The sequence below is a fragment of the Hylaeus anthracinus genome, unplaced genomic scaffold (genome assembly GCF_026225885.1).
Source record: "Hylaeus anthracinus isolate JK02 unplaced genomic scaffold, UHH_iyHylAnth1.0_haploid 12002, whole genome shotgun sequence".
Taxonomy (NCBI): Eukaryota; Metazoa; Arthropoda; class Insecta; order Hymenoptera; family Colletidae; genus Hylaeus; species Hylaeus anthracinus.
Window position 1 is genome coordinate 328,227 of NW_026534349.1, and position 18,052 is coordinate 346,278.

The following is an 18,052-nucleotide window of genomic DNA, read 5'->3' on the forward strand; positions in this document are numbered from 1 at the left end:
GTAGTAGTAGTAGTAGTAGTAGTAGTAGTAGTAGTAGTAGTAGTAGTGGTGATAGTAGTAGTAGTAGCAGTCATACCAGCTGTAGTATTAATAATAATAAGTGTAATATTGATAATAGAAGAAGTAGATAGAGGAAGTAGAGGATGAGAATGTTGAACTAGATGGAGGAGATGATGAAAAGGCCCTTAACGATACTAGATATACGCTCGCTTAAGCATTATTTAAGTTTACTTTGGACGCAATTAGTTTTTTCCATTCTTCGATATTTGGCTATGTGTACGGCAGAAACTCGGACATATCTCGCGTCTTTCTCTCTCTAAAGGCCGTCCCCCACATTCACACCTGCTTACGCTCTCAGTCTTTGTTTTTCCATTACGTTTCCCACATTCTGTCCGTCTGTTTTCACACTTTTTGTCGGCACTACGTACGTTTCGAACGCCGAACTTGGACAAAAGAAATCGACACGTCGATGTTCCACGTGTCACGTTCGTCCAATCGTCTTGTTTACTGTTCACGGGCATTTATTGTATTAGTCTTTCGTTAATTTCCGCATACGGGCGCCGTATCAACCCCCAATGATTTTCGTGCTCGGTGCAAACAATTCCGCTGCGTCCCTCTCTGTTCTGCTTCTTTTCCTTCATCTTGCTACTCGTTTCCCTTCAGTTCTCGTTTATTTAAGTACCCTTAAGCTTTATCGTTAACTTTAACAGTTAAATTTAGTAGTAATGCGATAATACTTTAATAAGGCCCAGTAAGGCTGCGTGGGTCGCAACAAACTACCCCACTGAAATTTAATATACATTTTTTCTCGTATTAAAAATCACACCGTTCGACGTAACCGAGTCGTCTCGTATCTCGTTTGCGAAAAGTTCGTTCGAAAGTGGAAAGCATGTTTTCACCAGTCACGAGTCTCGTTCGAATGTCACCGATCGCGATACGTTTTTGTTTTTTCATCAACGAATCGCACATGTCGTCGTGCAAGTGTGCCTTACAGCTTGTTTATGAAGAAGAAGAAAAACATCGTCGCCTTGGGGCATTCAAGACCCTCTCCGATAATCCCCGATTTAATTATTGTCGCGTTGTATTGTTCGTTAATCGCAATTTACACCATCCCTGCGCGAACAACTCCCACTCGATTATGTCTGTCCGCGTTCAACGTGCTCTGGAGGTGTAAGGTACCCTCCGTAGGGAGCTTCTGGTAACGTGCGTGCGTGTCTCGAACCATTCTCTGATCGTGAAACTCGACGAGTGCTCGTGAATTTGATACAACTGCTAGCGATTTAATTGTATTCGTATAGATATCGTATTCGTGCGTGTACGTTAGTGTTTTTCTCTTTTAATTCGTGTTTAAATTGAGTAATATATGGAATGCCCCTAAGACTATAATACAAGACTTGGCGCGAGCGTGTACGTATCGTGTGTGTATGTGTGTATGTTTGTGTTGTATTTTCTACGGCTGCTCTGTGCCTCTGTGTGTGTTTGCGTGTTCGTTGGAATGAATTGAAATACTTATCATGGAGATATGGTACAGAGCTTTCGTTGACGATAGGAAGATACACGAGGTACGCGTATTAGAAGCGAGAAAGGAAAACTTGATTGGAAAGACCGTTCGGTGAACCGAAGTCATGAACTATGATAAAAAAAAAGTGTATAGTCGGTGTAAAAGGTATCGTTACGTGTCAGTAATTAGCGACACTTGTACTTATTTCAGAAGAAACACGCGATAGGTTGAGTTTAATGCGACCAAATTTTTCATTTCTGTATTTTAGTGAACGCCAATTTGTAAATTGATCAAGACGTAAGGACAGAAGCATATTTGTAATGCGTTTGTTATTGTTTAAGTATAAGAAACGAATTTACGCATTCATAGCAAACGAAGATTTAGGTAAGTCTATGAGAATTCATTTAATTTTCAATTATTATACTTATTTTTCTACATCTGTGAAGATAAATGATACGAAGTAAATATCTGTAGTTCACTAATAAATCAACATAGGTGTGACTCGAAGGATCTACAGTGTCTTCCACCGACTATACCCGATAATTTCTATCTGCAAGTTCGAGTCTCGTGTTTCATATGTGTATGTATTTTGATGTTACTTCCGAGTTGCCAGTTCGTGTACAACGCAACGAAATCTTTGAAATTTGCACACGCATGCGACGTTTACACCATAAAACCCAACCCCGTCGTCTCCACACGTATAAGTATAATCGATTAATTAATAATAATAATCATTTTTTCTTTTATCAATTTTTTTACTTTTTTTTTCTTTTTTTCGAACTCTTAAATACTTTCCATCCCACCCAAATCCCGTCCAAAATGCCACCCCCCATCCCTGGCGCGTCGAATATATTCATCCCTCGCTCGTATATATTTATATTTTTTTTTATATTTATACTTATATTTGTATATATAATATTTATAATATAGAGAGACTTTAAATAGTATTTTTTTGTTCCATTTTGCTAAATCGTTTAGGTACTCTATACTTTCATACGTTTTGCATAAAAAACAAGGCAGATTGAGTTCTTTTTTTTTCCTTTATCGTTTACATCTTAAACATTAACCGCCCGTATTCAAGTATTTATACTTGGCTGAATCACCTCGTGTGTCTATGTGTATGTACATACATACATACATACATACATACATTCATACATTCATACATACATACATACATACATACATACATACATACATACATGCATACATACATACATACATACATACATACACCCACACCCACACCCCACACACACACACACACACCTACATACAGACACACACCTACATACAGACACACACCTACATACAGACACACATACATCCATACATACATACATACATACATACAAACACGTATGTATAATGTACGTATACATAATAAATGTGAAATCATCCACTTTATACTTTCATTAGTTATTACTTTCATCGTTTACGTTATTATCTTGCCTCTCACCTCGTCGCGCAGCTAATAAGAAAAGACTAAGCTCTCTGTGAGAATCTGAGAATCTCGCTTTGATCTTCGCACTCTTCCCACTCCCCTCCCCTCCCCACCCCTCGTTTATTACTCTTTTTAATAATCGCGTAAAAACGAATTGTATAGTTATCGTGTATATTTATAGTATATTATACCTCGTAAAAGATGCCTGCTTCGATACTGACCGAGGTTTATTCCCTTTCGACCTTTCTCACTGTTCTTCCGTTCTGTTCTCACCATTCTCTCCCTCCCCTCGCAATCCTTCTCCTCTCATGCGCACTTCCGTTCCAGTTTCCGTTTCTTTTTCTCCGTGTCCCTTAGTCCCGATCAAATTGCAATCGAATCGTTAATCGTCCTAGCCAAGAAACCACGCTAGAAAAAACTCCCTGGCGGTCCGTTATGCGTGCGTGCCTTTTTCGTTCGCCCCGAAAAAATGTTCCTCCGACGTTTATGAATCGTCGCCTGTCCTGATCGCGGGCGATCCGTCGCCGGCCCATCTAGTGTCACCTAAAACCGACGATCGGTGGTTCGCGTCGGTCAGTCCAAGTCGACCGCACGAAACATGGGACGGCCATTATATAACGATTACTTCTAACGCGGTTCTGTACGAACTTACGAGTTAACGTCGCGAACGGACCGCGACTCGATCGAGAGACCAGGTCCTTTTCATCGAAAATCGTGTGTCGGACACCTGGTCTCGAGGACCCTCTTGGTTATATATCTGTTCGACCGTGTTCCCAATCGGTTCTCTCCGTCGAGCGCGTCCGTGAATGCTACAAACGAATCTAAGTCGGACCACGTCCAGGCTTCGTTTGAAACGTGTCCGAAACGTCACGCTAGGCATTCGCTAATCGAGGAGAACGTCCCTCGGCCGCACGGGGAGCCGATCTCTCTCTCTAAATTGCTTCTAATATCTTTTCATGGAACACCTCGGCTGTTTCAACGGCAGAACTCGCGTGGAAGTCGCTCTCTCGACGTAGATCGGTCAAACGGACTCCGAATTGCCGCGACGGCGACGCCGACGCCAACGCGACGATGCCCCGTGTTCTCTCGGTCGGTCGCTTCGCTCGACTCGAACCGAATTTCATTCGGACAGAAGAAGCGACGCGCCAACGCATTAGGGACAGCCGCACTCGTCGACCACCATCTTCGGCAGATCCCTTTTGATTATGTTGGAATCAGGACCGTAATAAATCAACGACATCGGCGAGAACTTGAGGGGAGCGCAGCACGGCTGCATACCGGCCAGTCGGTCCATCTTCCGGTACTCCTCGATCACGTGGGTGTAGTAATTGAGGAACGTGTCCGGTGTCCTGTGACCGGCCGCACAGTCCCCCCTGCAGTAGTTGGCGTAGTACCTGCGAATCATTTATCAGGCTAAGTAAGGATTAGTAAAGATGAGAAATGGGGGAATGATTTCAAGCAATGGGTTTCATTTTAAAAAGTTTCTGAAGGAAATATATCTCTTCTTGTCATTAACCACTTAGCTTAGAATGTCGTGTCAGAAATGTGGTAAATCGACCGGCCTAAACATAAACGATACTTAAAAGCGATCGAAACATAAAAATATAATTAGAAAAGTCCCAATTGCTACAAATGTCAATTTAAATTTGCACACTCGGTGTGAAATGTTAAATAAAAAAGAAACCACATGCTTATAGTGAAATTTCCAGATCGACTTGAAATACATTTTAAACGTAAAATAAAAGAATTCAGGATGAAGGAAATTTTACACATCGTAGTCCCCGTGCGCGAGTAAGCCCCCAGGGATGATTCTGTTTGCAATAATTGCTTGTAAGTTAAGCTAAGGGTTTAGGGCCATTGCACTTGTAAGCGACACTCTGATTTCACGGGATACCATACGAGTGACTTACAGATGCCGGGGCGAGGGGTCTCCGCGTAAATAAAGTTTTGTCGCGTGCTACCGTCTAACGTTCCTCTTTCTGCTCGTCTACACGGTACCTGGATAATATTACTGTCGCGATTATCGACTCCGGCTATCGACCGATACCTCCGATACATTGCCAGTCAAATAACCCCACGCGACAAAGTATTTAGTCCTGAGCCTGAGTACGCTTCCATCTAGGGGAAACGATATAGCTTAATTTTTTCCCTGAAATTGCTAGAGGGAGTCGTACCTAACCATTTTTACTCAAGGTTGGTAGTTTGCGGCGTGATAGAATCGTCCTCAAATGACGTAATAGAATATTGCAGGGTGGAAATAATGATCGACGATAGTAGATGTCAGCTTTTATGTAGATTTATATTAAAATAGAGTATGGAGCAATACTTCATTTAACGAGCCTTGTGATTTTTTCTAACACATCACATAACCAAGAGGACTACAAAAAGTCAACATAATAAAGTTATCCAAATAATTCTATCCGGTATGTCTAACATGTACCAAGACTAGAGATGAAGGAATATTATATGACTAATTTTCTTCCCATGTTTCGCTATAACACGGCTAGTACAAGTCGTCTCGCATCTATCGACGTCACTGCACGTCTATACAGTGGCCCGTCACTTGATTAAAAATTAACGAGTACAACGTCCTTTCACAACTTGGGGAGAAAAATGTAGGAAAGCAAAATTCTGTAAAAAATCAGGTAAGTTAATATAACGCATCAACTAATAACACTCAGGCTCTGAATCAAATCTTCTCAAACTAATTTAATAGCATCGATTACGTTTATCTAATCCCTATTAAACGATCACGTCAGGCGACACCGATTAACTCCGCGCATTACGATGTCTATGTAACTGTTATCCTTACCCCTGAGGAGCGATTATCCAGTCGTCCCAACCTAGTTGAGAGAAGTTCACGTAGAACCTCTGCTTGCAACACTGGCCCTTTATCGCTCCGCTGCATTCGACCGCCCGTCTCCTAACCCGTTTTACGGACGCTGGATCCGTTCGAACGACTAGAAAAGGTCTGTCAGGATCTTGAGCACCTGAAACATCGTTTACGAGTCCAGACCAGACCGACATTGCGGTTCCTCTACCCTTTTAAATGCGATACCTCTAATTTCGCTAGACTTAACCCTTTGCGCTCGAAAGAAACCAGCAATAATGATTGTTGAGCTTTAATTCCTTTGGAACTCCAAGTGTCGATAAAGTGATTGTCGATTAGGTAAAGGTGACCTGATTTTCAAATCTCAAATTAGAGATCTCGTAATCGTAGACGTAAATCTAAGATTAGCATTCGTGGCAATAAAATGCCAAGGAAGCATCTCTAGTTACTGGTAGATAGCAGAAAAAAAAGTCCTCGAGTACAAAGGGTTAATAAGTCCATCCATCTATAAAAATGTATAAAAAGAGTGTTCAGGTGTACCTTTTGCGTTCAAGGACGACTCGATCACATGAGGGGAGTGCTCGTCGAAAGTCGACACGAAGACTCGCGAACCGCATCCTGTACAGTCAACCAACAACGTCAACTTGTCCCTGGCAAAGTCCCTATTCGCCGTGTACCAACTGCTCACGACTCTGGTCACGTCGAATTTCAGCCAGCCCAGTTGTCCGATGTTCACACCTAGGGAGGTCACCATCTCCAGATGTTGACCGAGCTCCTGCCAAACCACATATTTCCAGTTTAAATTCCGTTAGAACGAACGAAAGGTTGCTCGACGAATATATTTTTCTACGAGGTGCCTATTCGAAGCTTCCCGATCGGCTGAAACCCGACAACCGTAGCTGGTAATATTGGACAAATTATTGCTAAGGAGGCTTAAGATTGCCGTACGTTTTAACGCGATTAAATTAGAAATAGAAATCGGACCGAAGTGCGAAAGTCTCCTTTCTTTTGACGCCGAGAACGTGACACAAAAATTGATTTTTTAACGAGTTATATAGCACTTAGAACTTGGTGCACCGATATATCTTCGCTACCTCGACACAAAACAAAGTCCCCCTAACTCTAAGAGGGGCTAGCAGACTATCAACCGCTGACATTTCATCCACTCCTAACAGCAATAATAGCGCAGCCCTACGAAATCCCCGGCCAGACGAGATTACCTTTCCACGCAGATGCGTCGTGTTGCCGCATCGCACCCTGAATACCCAGAGGGTAATGTTTCTTTGGTTCGTTTGACCCTGACGATGGTGTTGATAATGATGAGCGTGCTTGAACTCGACACGCGCCCATAGGGTCGCCCTCTTGATCCTCAGAGGTTCCAGCGCCGGTTCCCCGCTGGACATTGGAAACTCCAGCAACGGTTGCCCGTTCAACGTTCGTCCTGCGAACAAAAGAGAGGATGACGATCGTCCGATCAAAAGGTAAACGTCGCGTAAATCGCGCGTCAACCTCGCTCTGGCTTTCGGTTTTCTGAACCACGGTGGCAAACGGGGGTAGCGAGGGCGGAAGTTATCGATTTTTTGAATGCATTCCGCAAACCGCTCCGAACCCCCTTCCCTCGCTGGGTCGTCGATAAACCTATCACGATCGTAACTTCTGTTCGCGAATCTCGAGCTGTGGACGGGCTACTTCAGAACACCCTGCGTTACGTGGATTTCCGTAAATTTGCAACTCCCTCGGAGACGAACGTCACCGTTTTCCCTTCTGTTTGACAACGTCTCAAACTCGAGGCGACGGCGACGCGGATCTATTCGCGGTTATTACCAATAACCAGGGAGCTGTGGGGGCGAACGATCTCAGCGAAAAATCGGTAAGAGGGATCGCTCGTTCTGGGAAGCAAAGCATTTTAATTTACGAGTAGCTCGAGAAAGAAGAAAAAAAAAAAGGAGGCAAGATTCGCGGAGCGGACAGCGACTGTAGCGGTCAGAGGGTGGATTTTTCTGTAGGCGAGTCGTTCTTTTTGCTCCCCATGCGCCCTCTCCGCAACTCCCGTCGTCGCGGAACGTAGTACATACAAACCGCTCGACGGAGTGCACACCACGCCGAAAGAGGGAGAAGGAGTGATACCGGTGTAATGCACCGAGCGCCGCATACCGTGTGCGTGTGCATGTACGTGTGTGTACGTAAAAGCCGCGCGCACGCTCACAGCCGAGCCACGATGAAATACAACACGCAAGAGAACCGTCGACGTCGTTCGTGTACAAGCGTAACAAGAGATACATCGTGGCTATCGAGCAGCGGTAAGGGTGTATACGTGGGAGCAGGTTCGCCGCGCGCGGATCTATCCGCGAATGTCTCCGACGTTTGTGTGCGCGCGTAGAGTGAAAGCAGGGCGGCTTCATCCCTTAACGGTTTGGTGAGTCACGGACCGGGAGTCGTTGGAGGGGCGGGGATAAGCATGGGGTGTCTGCCGCCCGTCTGCCTTCCGCCTTCCATCCCCGCTCGCCCTCTTCTCCTTTGCTTTTCTCCAACTACCTCCCCCACCCACCTATACTCCCTTCTCGCTCCTCTGCCCTTCCCTACTCTTGTGCAGCCAGCCTGCAAGCACCACCGACACCGACACCGACACCGACACCGACACCGACACCGCCTGAAGCTCCCCTGCGAGAGCCAACGACGCCCACCAACCCCCCCGCGCTCGGTGGCGCGCGCGCTCGACGCGGCCGCCGCGACGCCAGCCGCGGAGATATTCAACCTACCGGCCTCCCGACTACGCGCTTAACCTTTTAAGTGCGGACCGACCGATATACACTACCGCTCAAAAGTCTCGGATCGGCTAACTAACTTGGACGATGTCACGCATTGCGCACGATTCGACGGAAACCTCCAATCTCTTTCCTCGTCAGCTGTTATTAGCTCGCTGGAAATTTTCAAACCCCGTGGCTGCTTCCTTTTCAAAGTTTAATCGCGTCGATGCGAGCTCGTATTCTTCGAATCTTCTAGCGAGGGTTTTTCTTTTATCAATTGTGTAAGATACCGTTTATTGGTATGTTTGAAAGTTTGTATGGGGTTTAGGATGTTAGGTATTGGGTACTGGTACGATTTTTAATTAACTCCTGTAACAAAGGTTGAATACCAAACGCGTTGCAAAAAAAAAAAGACAAATCAATCCTCGTGGCATGTACCGCGACAGTGACTAGTCAAACATTGTAGTCAGACTTGGAAAGCTCTACTAATCTCTCTAATGGTAACGAATGTTGTCTTGACACCAAGAAGAAAAGATGGAGAGGATTCTCCAACTAAATTTCGTAGAGATTATAATGGAAAGGAGGACAAGGGTTGTTACATAGCATGGTTTGGCTACCGCGATCGCACGATCTCGACCCGATTGCTTTCTCGTCGTACGCAGACAGAAATCGTCGTTGGTCGCTGCTCCAAGATTATTGGAATAGCACGTTCCCCGGGAAGTTGCGCGAGCCGCGTAGCAGAAATGCCAAAACTTTGTAGAGTCGTCGTTGGAGGAACAGGAGGTTGATGTTTCGACGAGATTGCGGGTAAGATACGAATTTGTTGCGAGAAACGATTCCCAGACTTTTGAGAGGTAGTGTATTCTCGGTTCCTCTCCTCCCTATTCTGTCCACCTAACAACCCTCTACTCACACTCCCTCCTCCCCAACTCCTCTACTCTTCACACCTCGTTCGCCGTTCTCGCTCTTCAAAGTCGCGAACAAGTGCACCGTCTCGCGTTCCCTCTCGTTATTGCGTGACGTAGGACTTTATCGCGTTGTTACAAGCTGTCAAAGTTGGCCCTATCTCGAACATCGTAGCGAAACACCTAGATCATCCTAGAGTCACGGATTATTCCTCGTCATCCACGAATCTAGCTTAACCCTTTCAGCTCTCAATTTTAAGGAGAATTTTCTTTGTTAATATTCCATTAGGTTTGTTAAAATTTGTTGTATTCGATATATAAAAAGATACGTTTGTAAATTTAGTATATATAACAGGTAGGATAATTATTTTTAGTAAAGACTTATTAACGAGATGGTTACTAGACGAAATGGCTAGGATTTTCATGTTGCATCGCCTGAACCGTGAACAAAGAGGACAAACATGTAACTATTATCAATAAAAAAAGTGATAAAATATGAACAAGAAAAATTGAGTTTATTAGTTTATCGTGTCTACTATTATGTCAAAAATCATCGGCATCCCACAATTCTTAACAAAATTCTTTTATTCTTTCCCACGTATGATAATAGTCACTCGAGTGTCTATTTTCTTCCTCGATTCGCGTACAACATTCTCGTCCCACTCAAGCCAACCATCCGGAAAAAGTGCACTGTCAAACGTGACGCACGAAGCTGAGAAAAGGGTTAAAGAGAATTAAGTTGGGTGTTCCGGTTGGTTTTCGCGGCAGCGTGATCGATACGCGATCGTCCATCACGTGCAGCGACGAGCGAGATTTTGGCTCACGGATCAGGGAGAGTTGCCACCAGACTACTCGGGAGACGTGGTCGTTTCTCGGGCTCCTTGTTTCAATAAGACCGTCGCGTTACAGCCGAGGATTATAAGTAACCGAATTACGGCAAAATAACGAGCTCGAGGAGTTTGCTCGAAAAACGACACGGCGTCGTTTCCTTCCTTCCTGTCTGGTCGATGCCTTCGATCGTCGGAACTGCAATTGCGATCGCGGAACGTGTTCAACGAATTTTCCGACAGGGAAACGTCGACGAGAGCACCACGTCGTCGTCGTCGTTGTCGTCATCGTCGTCGACGTCGTCGTCGTCGTCTTTCCAAATATTCTATCGCAGAAGAGAAACACAACGATAGCTGTGGCGAAAGGAGAGTATAAAAAAAAGGAATATACCGACGGGGTCTCGCGAATCCCTACGATTCTCAGACGCGATCGTGCACGCAGCGTTTCCGCAATTTTCGTTTTTGCTGACTCGTGCTTGATGCTTCCGAGCGGACTCCGCTGAACCAGAGCTCACGTTCCATGGAGGCGCTCTTTGTTACTCGGAAAACTGTAATTCTTTCGTTACAGGGTCTAAGAAGAAAGAAAATCACCCCACGGTTTGGCTCCGAATAAAATCGCGAATAAAATGTTATCTTGTTCTGGTGGATAGAGGAACCTGGACGATGGAATCTGAGGAAAAGGGATGGATTGTTTAGCCCTTTCATGGGCCAGTAAGACACGCCTTTTCTTGACATTTCCTTGACATTTCTCCGACATGTTGGACGACTCGAAGTTTTTGTTCTCTACTTGCACAGTTTTACTTCTATTTTTATTTTTCGTGAGAATTTGTCAAATGATCAAATTTCGAAGAAACAAGAATCAATTATGAATAAGCATCCAGCATACATATGGCGATAGTCGAATTAACGAAAAATTCTTACAAGAAGTGTTATAGTCGCGAAAGTTTTAACGAATCAGCAGGAACGAGTAGTACGAGCAGAGAAATAGCGCGACCAGAGTGTAAGCAGCAGTAAATATTAAGCATTGTGGATCTATCGGTCGCGAGGAGACGGCGCAAGCACCGTCTGTCGCTGCAGATTTAGACGGCCGATACGAAATAGCTTCGGGAAGAGCTACCCTCGATTCGATACTCTCGAGAACGTAATCGTAAAAAAACACGATCGATGGGACATTAATGCCGCACGGTTATGTCGTTCCACATGGCAAATTCTGGAATAACTGTAACACAAGCGACGCTCGTATCGCACACACGGTGAATCCATCTTCTTGCGCCAAACATTCATTCCCCCCGCAACCACCCCCCCCCCAGGTTACGAGCAACCTTTTGTATTAATTCGACTCCACATACGATGTTTATACGGCGAAACTCGATATACTTATTTTTAGAGCTAAAGTTATAGTTCTTCTTAAAATTTACCTCTATAACGAGCCACGTGCAGGATTGTTTTTAACACGTATACGTGTAAATAAATCAAATTTGCCCTAGCCTTTTAAGTACATCCAAACGTTGCATAAAAAAAAAAACCAAGTGCCTAGGTATTGATTGACAGAAAATGTACGGAGTTTTTCCTCACCATCAATGGTGGACAGACTGCATAAAAACAATGTACGATATTTATGTACAAGTACAATTCGAGTATCGCTAGTGAATAATTAACTGGACTTATTTCGACTCGTTGTATTCGCGCGGGGCATCCGACTCGAGATGTCGTCGCGAGAACGTGGAAGCGTCATTTACGACATCGTGGAATTCGTTTAAATTGCGGTAGTTGGGTCGGAACATTTGCTCCTTCGATCCGGATGTTGCCGTGGTTAGCGTGGAGCCTGGATATACCTCTGTAGGGAAATGTGCCCTAAATTTCTTTTCTGATATCGTGAGGGGAGATATCGTACCGTATACGTTCCATATACGCGTCGCCGCGAGCAAGACAACGTTCTCACCCCCTTTCGACGCGTCGAGACGCTTCGGGAATTTATGTACTTATTAAGGGGAGACCGTGGTCAATTGTAACATGTAGCTGATAGTCCGAGTATACCACTGTAGGGAAATTGAATCCTAAGATGAGGTCGTACCGACCAAATTCCACTTGCCCGATAATCCACTGTGCGCTCTTCTGTAATTGCATCAACAAACATTGCAAATAGCCTTCGCGTACGAAACCACTGCTACATTTTATAGACATTGGATAAAATTGCGTTACTTGCGTAATTATTTGATTGTTTATATACATATATATATTGTATATATATATATATATTTATTTGAATGTGAATAGGTATCTGTAGCGTAGGTATACAGATACTTGTGGTGTTATCTATCGTCCCGAACGAGAACTGTTTCGCTACAAGTAAGGGTACTTTTTCCCTCATTTAATTCTACAATTAATGCAATAATAGTTGCGTAATTAAAAGGTGTCTATTAACTAATTACAAATACAGTAACATGATCACAGTAGCATCACGTACATGTTGTATGAGCGGATGTTAAATTGTTAATAAGTACATAAATTCCAGAAGCGTCTCGACTCGTTGAAAGGCGGTAGAGAGGTTGGGAATGTTGTCTTTCTCACGACGATGCGTATATGGAACGTATGTAAGGATCCACAAAGGAGGACAGCACGAAGAGTGGCTCCGGGAAGCTTTTCGTCCTTGGCACGTGATCGACAAGAAGTAATTCGGATTTTTAGCGGTGAAATATTTGCGGCACAATTGCAACTAGAAGACGATGAAATCACTGCTAGCGGCGACATTTCGCGCGCGCGTTTATCTCTTCCGAATATCGCGCGTTGCTCCCTTCATCTCCCTTCACCGTCCCTCCTTCCAGTGCCGTTTTTCTGTTTCGCTAAGTGGAGAACACGATCCGCGAGAGACGGAAAGCCTCTCGTAACTTTCCTTTATTCCCTACCGGAACGATACCATCCCAAGGGAACAATTTGCAAAACGCAAAATTACCGCGTAACCTACGATGTCGACAGAATGGGATTCTCCCCTTCGGGGGTTTCCTGGATCGAGCTTTGGGACACCACCTCGATCCCGTAGCAGGACGCAAAAGGTTCAAGTAGTTAGAAGTTAACCAATTCAATTCCTATGACACCCAAATAGAAAGAATTTAAAGGGATTCGTAGCTAATGCAAACGTCATATTCAAATGTCTCGCCACGGTAATAGTTTTATTAAAGATATCCAGGGGTAAGTCCTTGATAGCATGAACAAACGTAGCAAGACAATTACGCGGAACTCAAGTACGACACTCGCCGCTCTCAATTAATCTGTTGCTTTCTGTTGGAGTCGAAAGGAGAAATAGAAACGCCCCATACCCTACCCGATTCCGTCCCTTCGCTATCGAATCTTGCCAACGAAAAATTTCCGTGGCGAGTCGTTCGCGAAGTTTCCAATCCTCGATCGAGCACAGCCGGACTTAATGGTCGCGGGGAGCTCGATGGGCCGACGCGACGTATCCAGAGGGACATCGTTCGACTTTCGTCCGGCCTCGCTCGAGTTTCGAGTGCATCGTGTGTCGCACTTTTCGAGGTCGGTACATCGGGTACTTTTGCCCCCTGCGCCGCAATGCGACACCACTGGATCCTCCATCCCCGTTTTCTCGCGCCGGGACAATATCATTTGTAAGGGTTTGTTAGCGTCAGGGAACATCAAAGGGATACTTCTTGTCCTATTTGGGTGTGAACGATACGAAGGGGCGTTTCTGGGGGCTCACCCTCTAGGGTGGTTGTCAACACACAGTCTGAATCTTGTTTAGGGCTCGCATTCCTCTTCGAGGAAGCTGGGAACGATACGATTCGACCTCGCGCCACTTAACAGGGCCAACCAGTCAAATTGCTCCAACACAAAATCTTTAGGAATTCATTCCAAGGGAAGAAATGCCGATACAGACTTTTCCTTTTACTCGATGCTTATGTACATTCGAAAGACAACGAAATTGTTTGCGGTTAAATATAACATTGTGTTGAATCTGTTAAAGGCATAAATACATCTAAATATTATGTAAAGATATCACAAACATTATTAAAGAAAAAGAAAAATTGAGATGCAAAATATAACACAATTAATATGAATTATAATTTGCAATAGATTTGAAAATGGACATCGTATCGGTCGAAAATATCTGTACATAAAGACATGTTTTCAATGTCAAGGAATACATGTATTTGCTTGGACAACCTATATTGTGTTATTTACTGCGTAAAATGGTATGATGCATCTCTAAGCAAAAATCAAGTTTTACTCATCCTCTCTCTGAAAAGCGAAGAAAGATGTACAGAATTTTTCGTGTAACATATAATATCTACGTACTTCACTGGTGGACAGGGTATGTAAAAACAATGAAAATATTTCATACTTGATACAAACACGAGCCCTATCTGACCTTGCTTCTATGTTATAGTCGTTGCTGTGCTCCAACAGTGTCAAGATGCCTACCTTCGTGCCAACGTTCGGTCTGAATGTAAATCTGTATTCGTCATGTTGTGTCACAGTCTCTTAATATTTCCAAAATGAAAAATAAAGTGAAAACAACATCCGGTACGTGTACGCTCGATTACATTTATATCAGATTCGTTCTTGAAAATAATGAAAAATTTGAAACTCGAAAAACTGAATAAAATTGCCAACTGCTTTCGAACTTTTCAATCGTGTCCCGTATAGAGCGTCATTTACGCGAGAACATGGCTTTACGTTTCCACGAGTTTAATCTGCCGGAGAATTGACTGTTTGCCAGCTCGTCGGCACACGACGTTACTCTGTAGCGTGCACAGCTAACACGTTCAACGATATCGAGCGAATCAACCTATTAGCACGGCCAAGGTGGAAGCGTTATAAGTCTCGCGAATCGAACGAGCAATTCCCAAGGATCGCGCGACGAATGCGGCTATCGACCGTCGACTGCTCGAATTTTCTCCAGCCGGCTGTACAGAAGGACAATTTTCGAAACGGTTAGGAATCGATGGCGAAGCTTCTACCGATTAATTCGTAATCGTCTCGGGAAATCTCGCAGCCATTCTTGCGAAAGCAAAACAGTTTGTAGAGCTGCCTTATAATGTGTCTATACATGAAGGTATACAATGTCAACCCCGCTAAATGATACCTCGAGTTACGATGGTTCCCCTAGACTGAAATCATCGACATCAATTGCACGTTCCACATGGCTCCTTCCTTCATGAACACGTGATATGTGTTAATCGGGATACTTTGATTTTTTAATATAAAGCTTATGCAGTCCTTACAACCATAACAGAAACAACTCGAATTAACGCTGCTGCGAATAGAGAAGGGTGTCCAACCAAAACTTGTTTGGATTCCATCATATAAGGGAATCGTTGGCATCGAAAGAGCAGACGAAGCAGAAAAAATGCCACTCTAATAGAAGAACAGTGTAAAAAAATGTCTGAAACGCTTAACGAGAAGAACAATTTAAATGTTTCACTTTTGACCCTAACAAGATAGGAATCGGCGACACAAATATAACTCACTGCTTCCCAGTAACGAAACGTGCGATTGTTGTAACGAACCTTCTCCTATAAAATGCACAATTAAAGGTTGCCAAGAAATGGAACAGGATCGACTAGAGTTCAAACTTTCAACTACCATACAGTTTCAAAGAATCCCTTTAGTCAGTCACGATTAAAATTGAGGGGTGTGCTGTAATAAGAAGGTCTAATAATACCAAAAAAGATACGTTTCCAAAGTTAAACTATTTAATGTAATACGATTCCTGTTGGTGCATTTTACAACAAGATGGCGCAGAATGCAAAAGGTTGAAAAATATACTTAAAGAATTACGATATGCTAGATTAAATGTAATTAAATTGTAAAGATGGAGCTCGATTGAAATAATTGAAAAGTGGAGAAGGAGAAGTTGGTAAAATTAACCATGGGGTTTATTCGTGACTACGCGGACTGTGGGACGATTTAGTGAATCGTGGAATTGTCGCAGACGCGAGATTTACGCGTACCCTGCGATGCTTAGCGGAGACTTGGCTAGCGTTAGACGCCGCACCGTGGAGGTATTTAAATTTGTAATGGCGTCACGTTTTCCAATTCTTCGGGGAGTCGTGAAAAAAAAATTCGCGAAGAATCGAAATTCACGAAGGAAGTCGCGAGAAGCTGGATGCTACCAGGTCCGACGATAAGTTTCTATTAATTTCCGCTAGCATCGGAAGCAGAATTACCGATGTATACAGCGCGACCTCCTTTGTCACGGTCCAACCAAGATTACGATGCACTTTATTTCATTTTCGATTCGTATTTCCTCGGATATTTCGCCGAAATAAAAGCTTCCTCGGCTCTCTCGCGTCGCGACGCTCGTTTTGTCAGGACCGCGAGAGGCGTGCCAAACTCGACAAAACTGTCATCTCGTCTTTTCGTTGCCACTACTATCCTCGCGAAATCTCGTACATCATACGGTAATTCTGGTTTCGTCTATGTCCTACTTGGTGTCTCGTTAAAATAATTTCAGGAGCAACTGGACAACCGAGCTGCGATGTGGGACGTGCCTACGCGTCGATGCTAACAGTTGATGGAGTTTTCAGAAAATCAATACGTTGGTCACGATGAACAAAGAGTCTTTTCGTTTCGGATACTCTGATAATTATTGTGTGGTGAGTTATGTCCTACTCGCGCCCAATAGTCCAACGAAAATCTGACCAGGTATCTCTGAACAGAGTTTGGATCAAAAGATTTCGGTCCTCCGCAGCGCGGCATTGGAGGCACCGGTACCGTCTCTCGAAAGACAGCGGAATATCGACTGTCTCGTTTGGGTTTTCTCCCGTGGTTTCCATCGCTGCTGTCGACCGCTCGTAATCGAGGTTAGCGCGATCGCGGGAGAACGCGCCCGTAAATTCGGCGCGGGAGCACGTCACCCAAGGAAAAGAGGGGTCGCCTCGTCGCCAAGTCGTCCATTTAAGACGTCGGGCAGTATAGTAACGCGGAGGAAAACCATTACCAACCGACACGGCGGACAGGCAGTGGAAAGAGCGACGCACAAAGGTGGAGGGATGGGTTGGGGGATGGAAGCAGAAGCGAGAGAAATGGAGCCAACGGGCGAGCAGAGAAGATAAAGAAGAGGACGCACGGTTTTCTCGAGGAGATACCAATTCACATGGTGGCCAAGAAGTTGTCTGCGAAAGGAGACCAACGTTACCAACCATGGACCGAGATGATCGTGTCGTGTACCGATCAACCGTACTTACCAGGCGAAACAATTGCACCGGATTAAAGGATGGAGAGGCCATAGGAGAACCGAGCTAGCCGGAAATCCATTAAGGTGACCCCACCAGCGACGCGAAAGAACCAAATGAAGACCTCTTTGCCGATAAATTTTATCCAATTTTTAAATCTGACCAATCTCCTCTCATCCCCAGCCCTCCTGGCCAGGGGAAGCCTATTCCGAGGGGGTGATTCCTCGCCAGTGAAAAGATCGGCCAAGGATGCCTCGCTCTGGAATCGGAAATAATTTCAGTAAAGGACTCGACGAATGTCTTAGAATTCCTGGTATCCTCGGGAATCCTACCGTTAGGACATTTAGCTGTCGGTCGAATGCCACGTGGACCACCGAGATAGACGCTATAAACGCAGATTCGCGACGTGCTCCGTCGTCCTTGAGGGGAAATCTTTCGCGTAGCGTTCCTCGAGTCAGGGCTTCTGTATATAGTTATGCAATCGCTGACTCGATGCGGATTGAATCACTGGAACGCGAATCGTTACTATTTCGTGGCCGAACGAAGAAGAATGCAAGCAGAGAGAGAGAGAGAGAGAGAGAGAGAGAGAGAGAGAGAGAGAGAGA

General features: G+C 44.5%; 1 protein-coding gene across 1 annotated transcript in view; it reads right to left on the reverse strand.

Moving 5' to 3' along the window:
- Positions 1-2,829: 2,829 nt before the first annotated feature.
- The window catches only part of LOC128892196 (inhibin beta chain), a 35,506-nt gene continuing 20,283 nt past the window's right edge, over positions 2,830-18,052 (reverse strand). Inside the window, exons 2-5 of the mRNA XM_054152422.1 lie at positions 6,996-7,216; positions 6,316-6,550; positions 5,758-5,935; positions 2,830-4,339 (exon numbers count right to left, since the gene is read on the reverse strand). Coding sequence (XP_054008397.1) covers positions 4,099-4,339; positions 5,758-5,935; positions 6,316-6,550; positions 6,996-7,216 — 875 coding nt within the window. The 3' untranslated portion in view covers positions 2,830-4,098. The remainder of the gene's footprint in view (positions 4,340-5,757; positions 5,936-6,315; positions 6,551-6,995; positions 7,217-18,052) is intronic.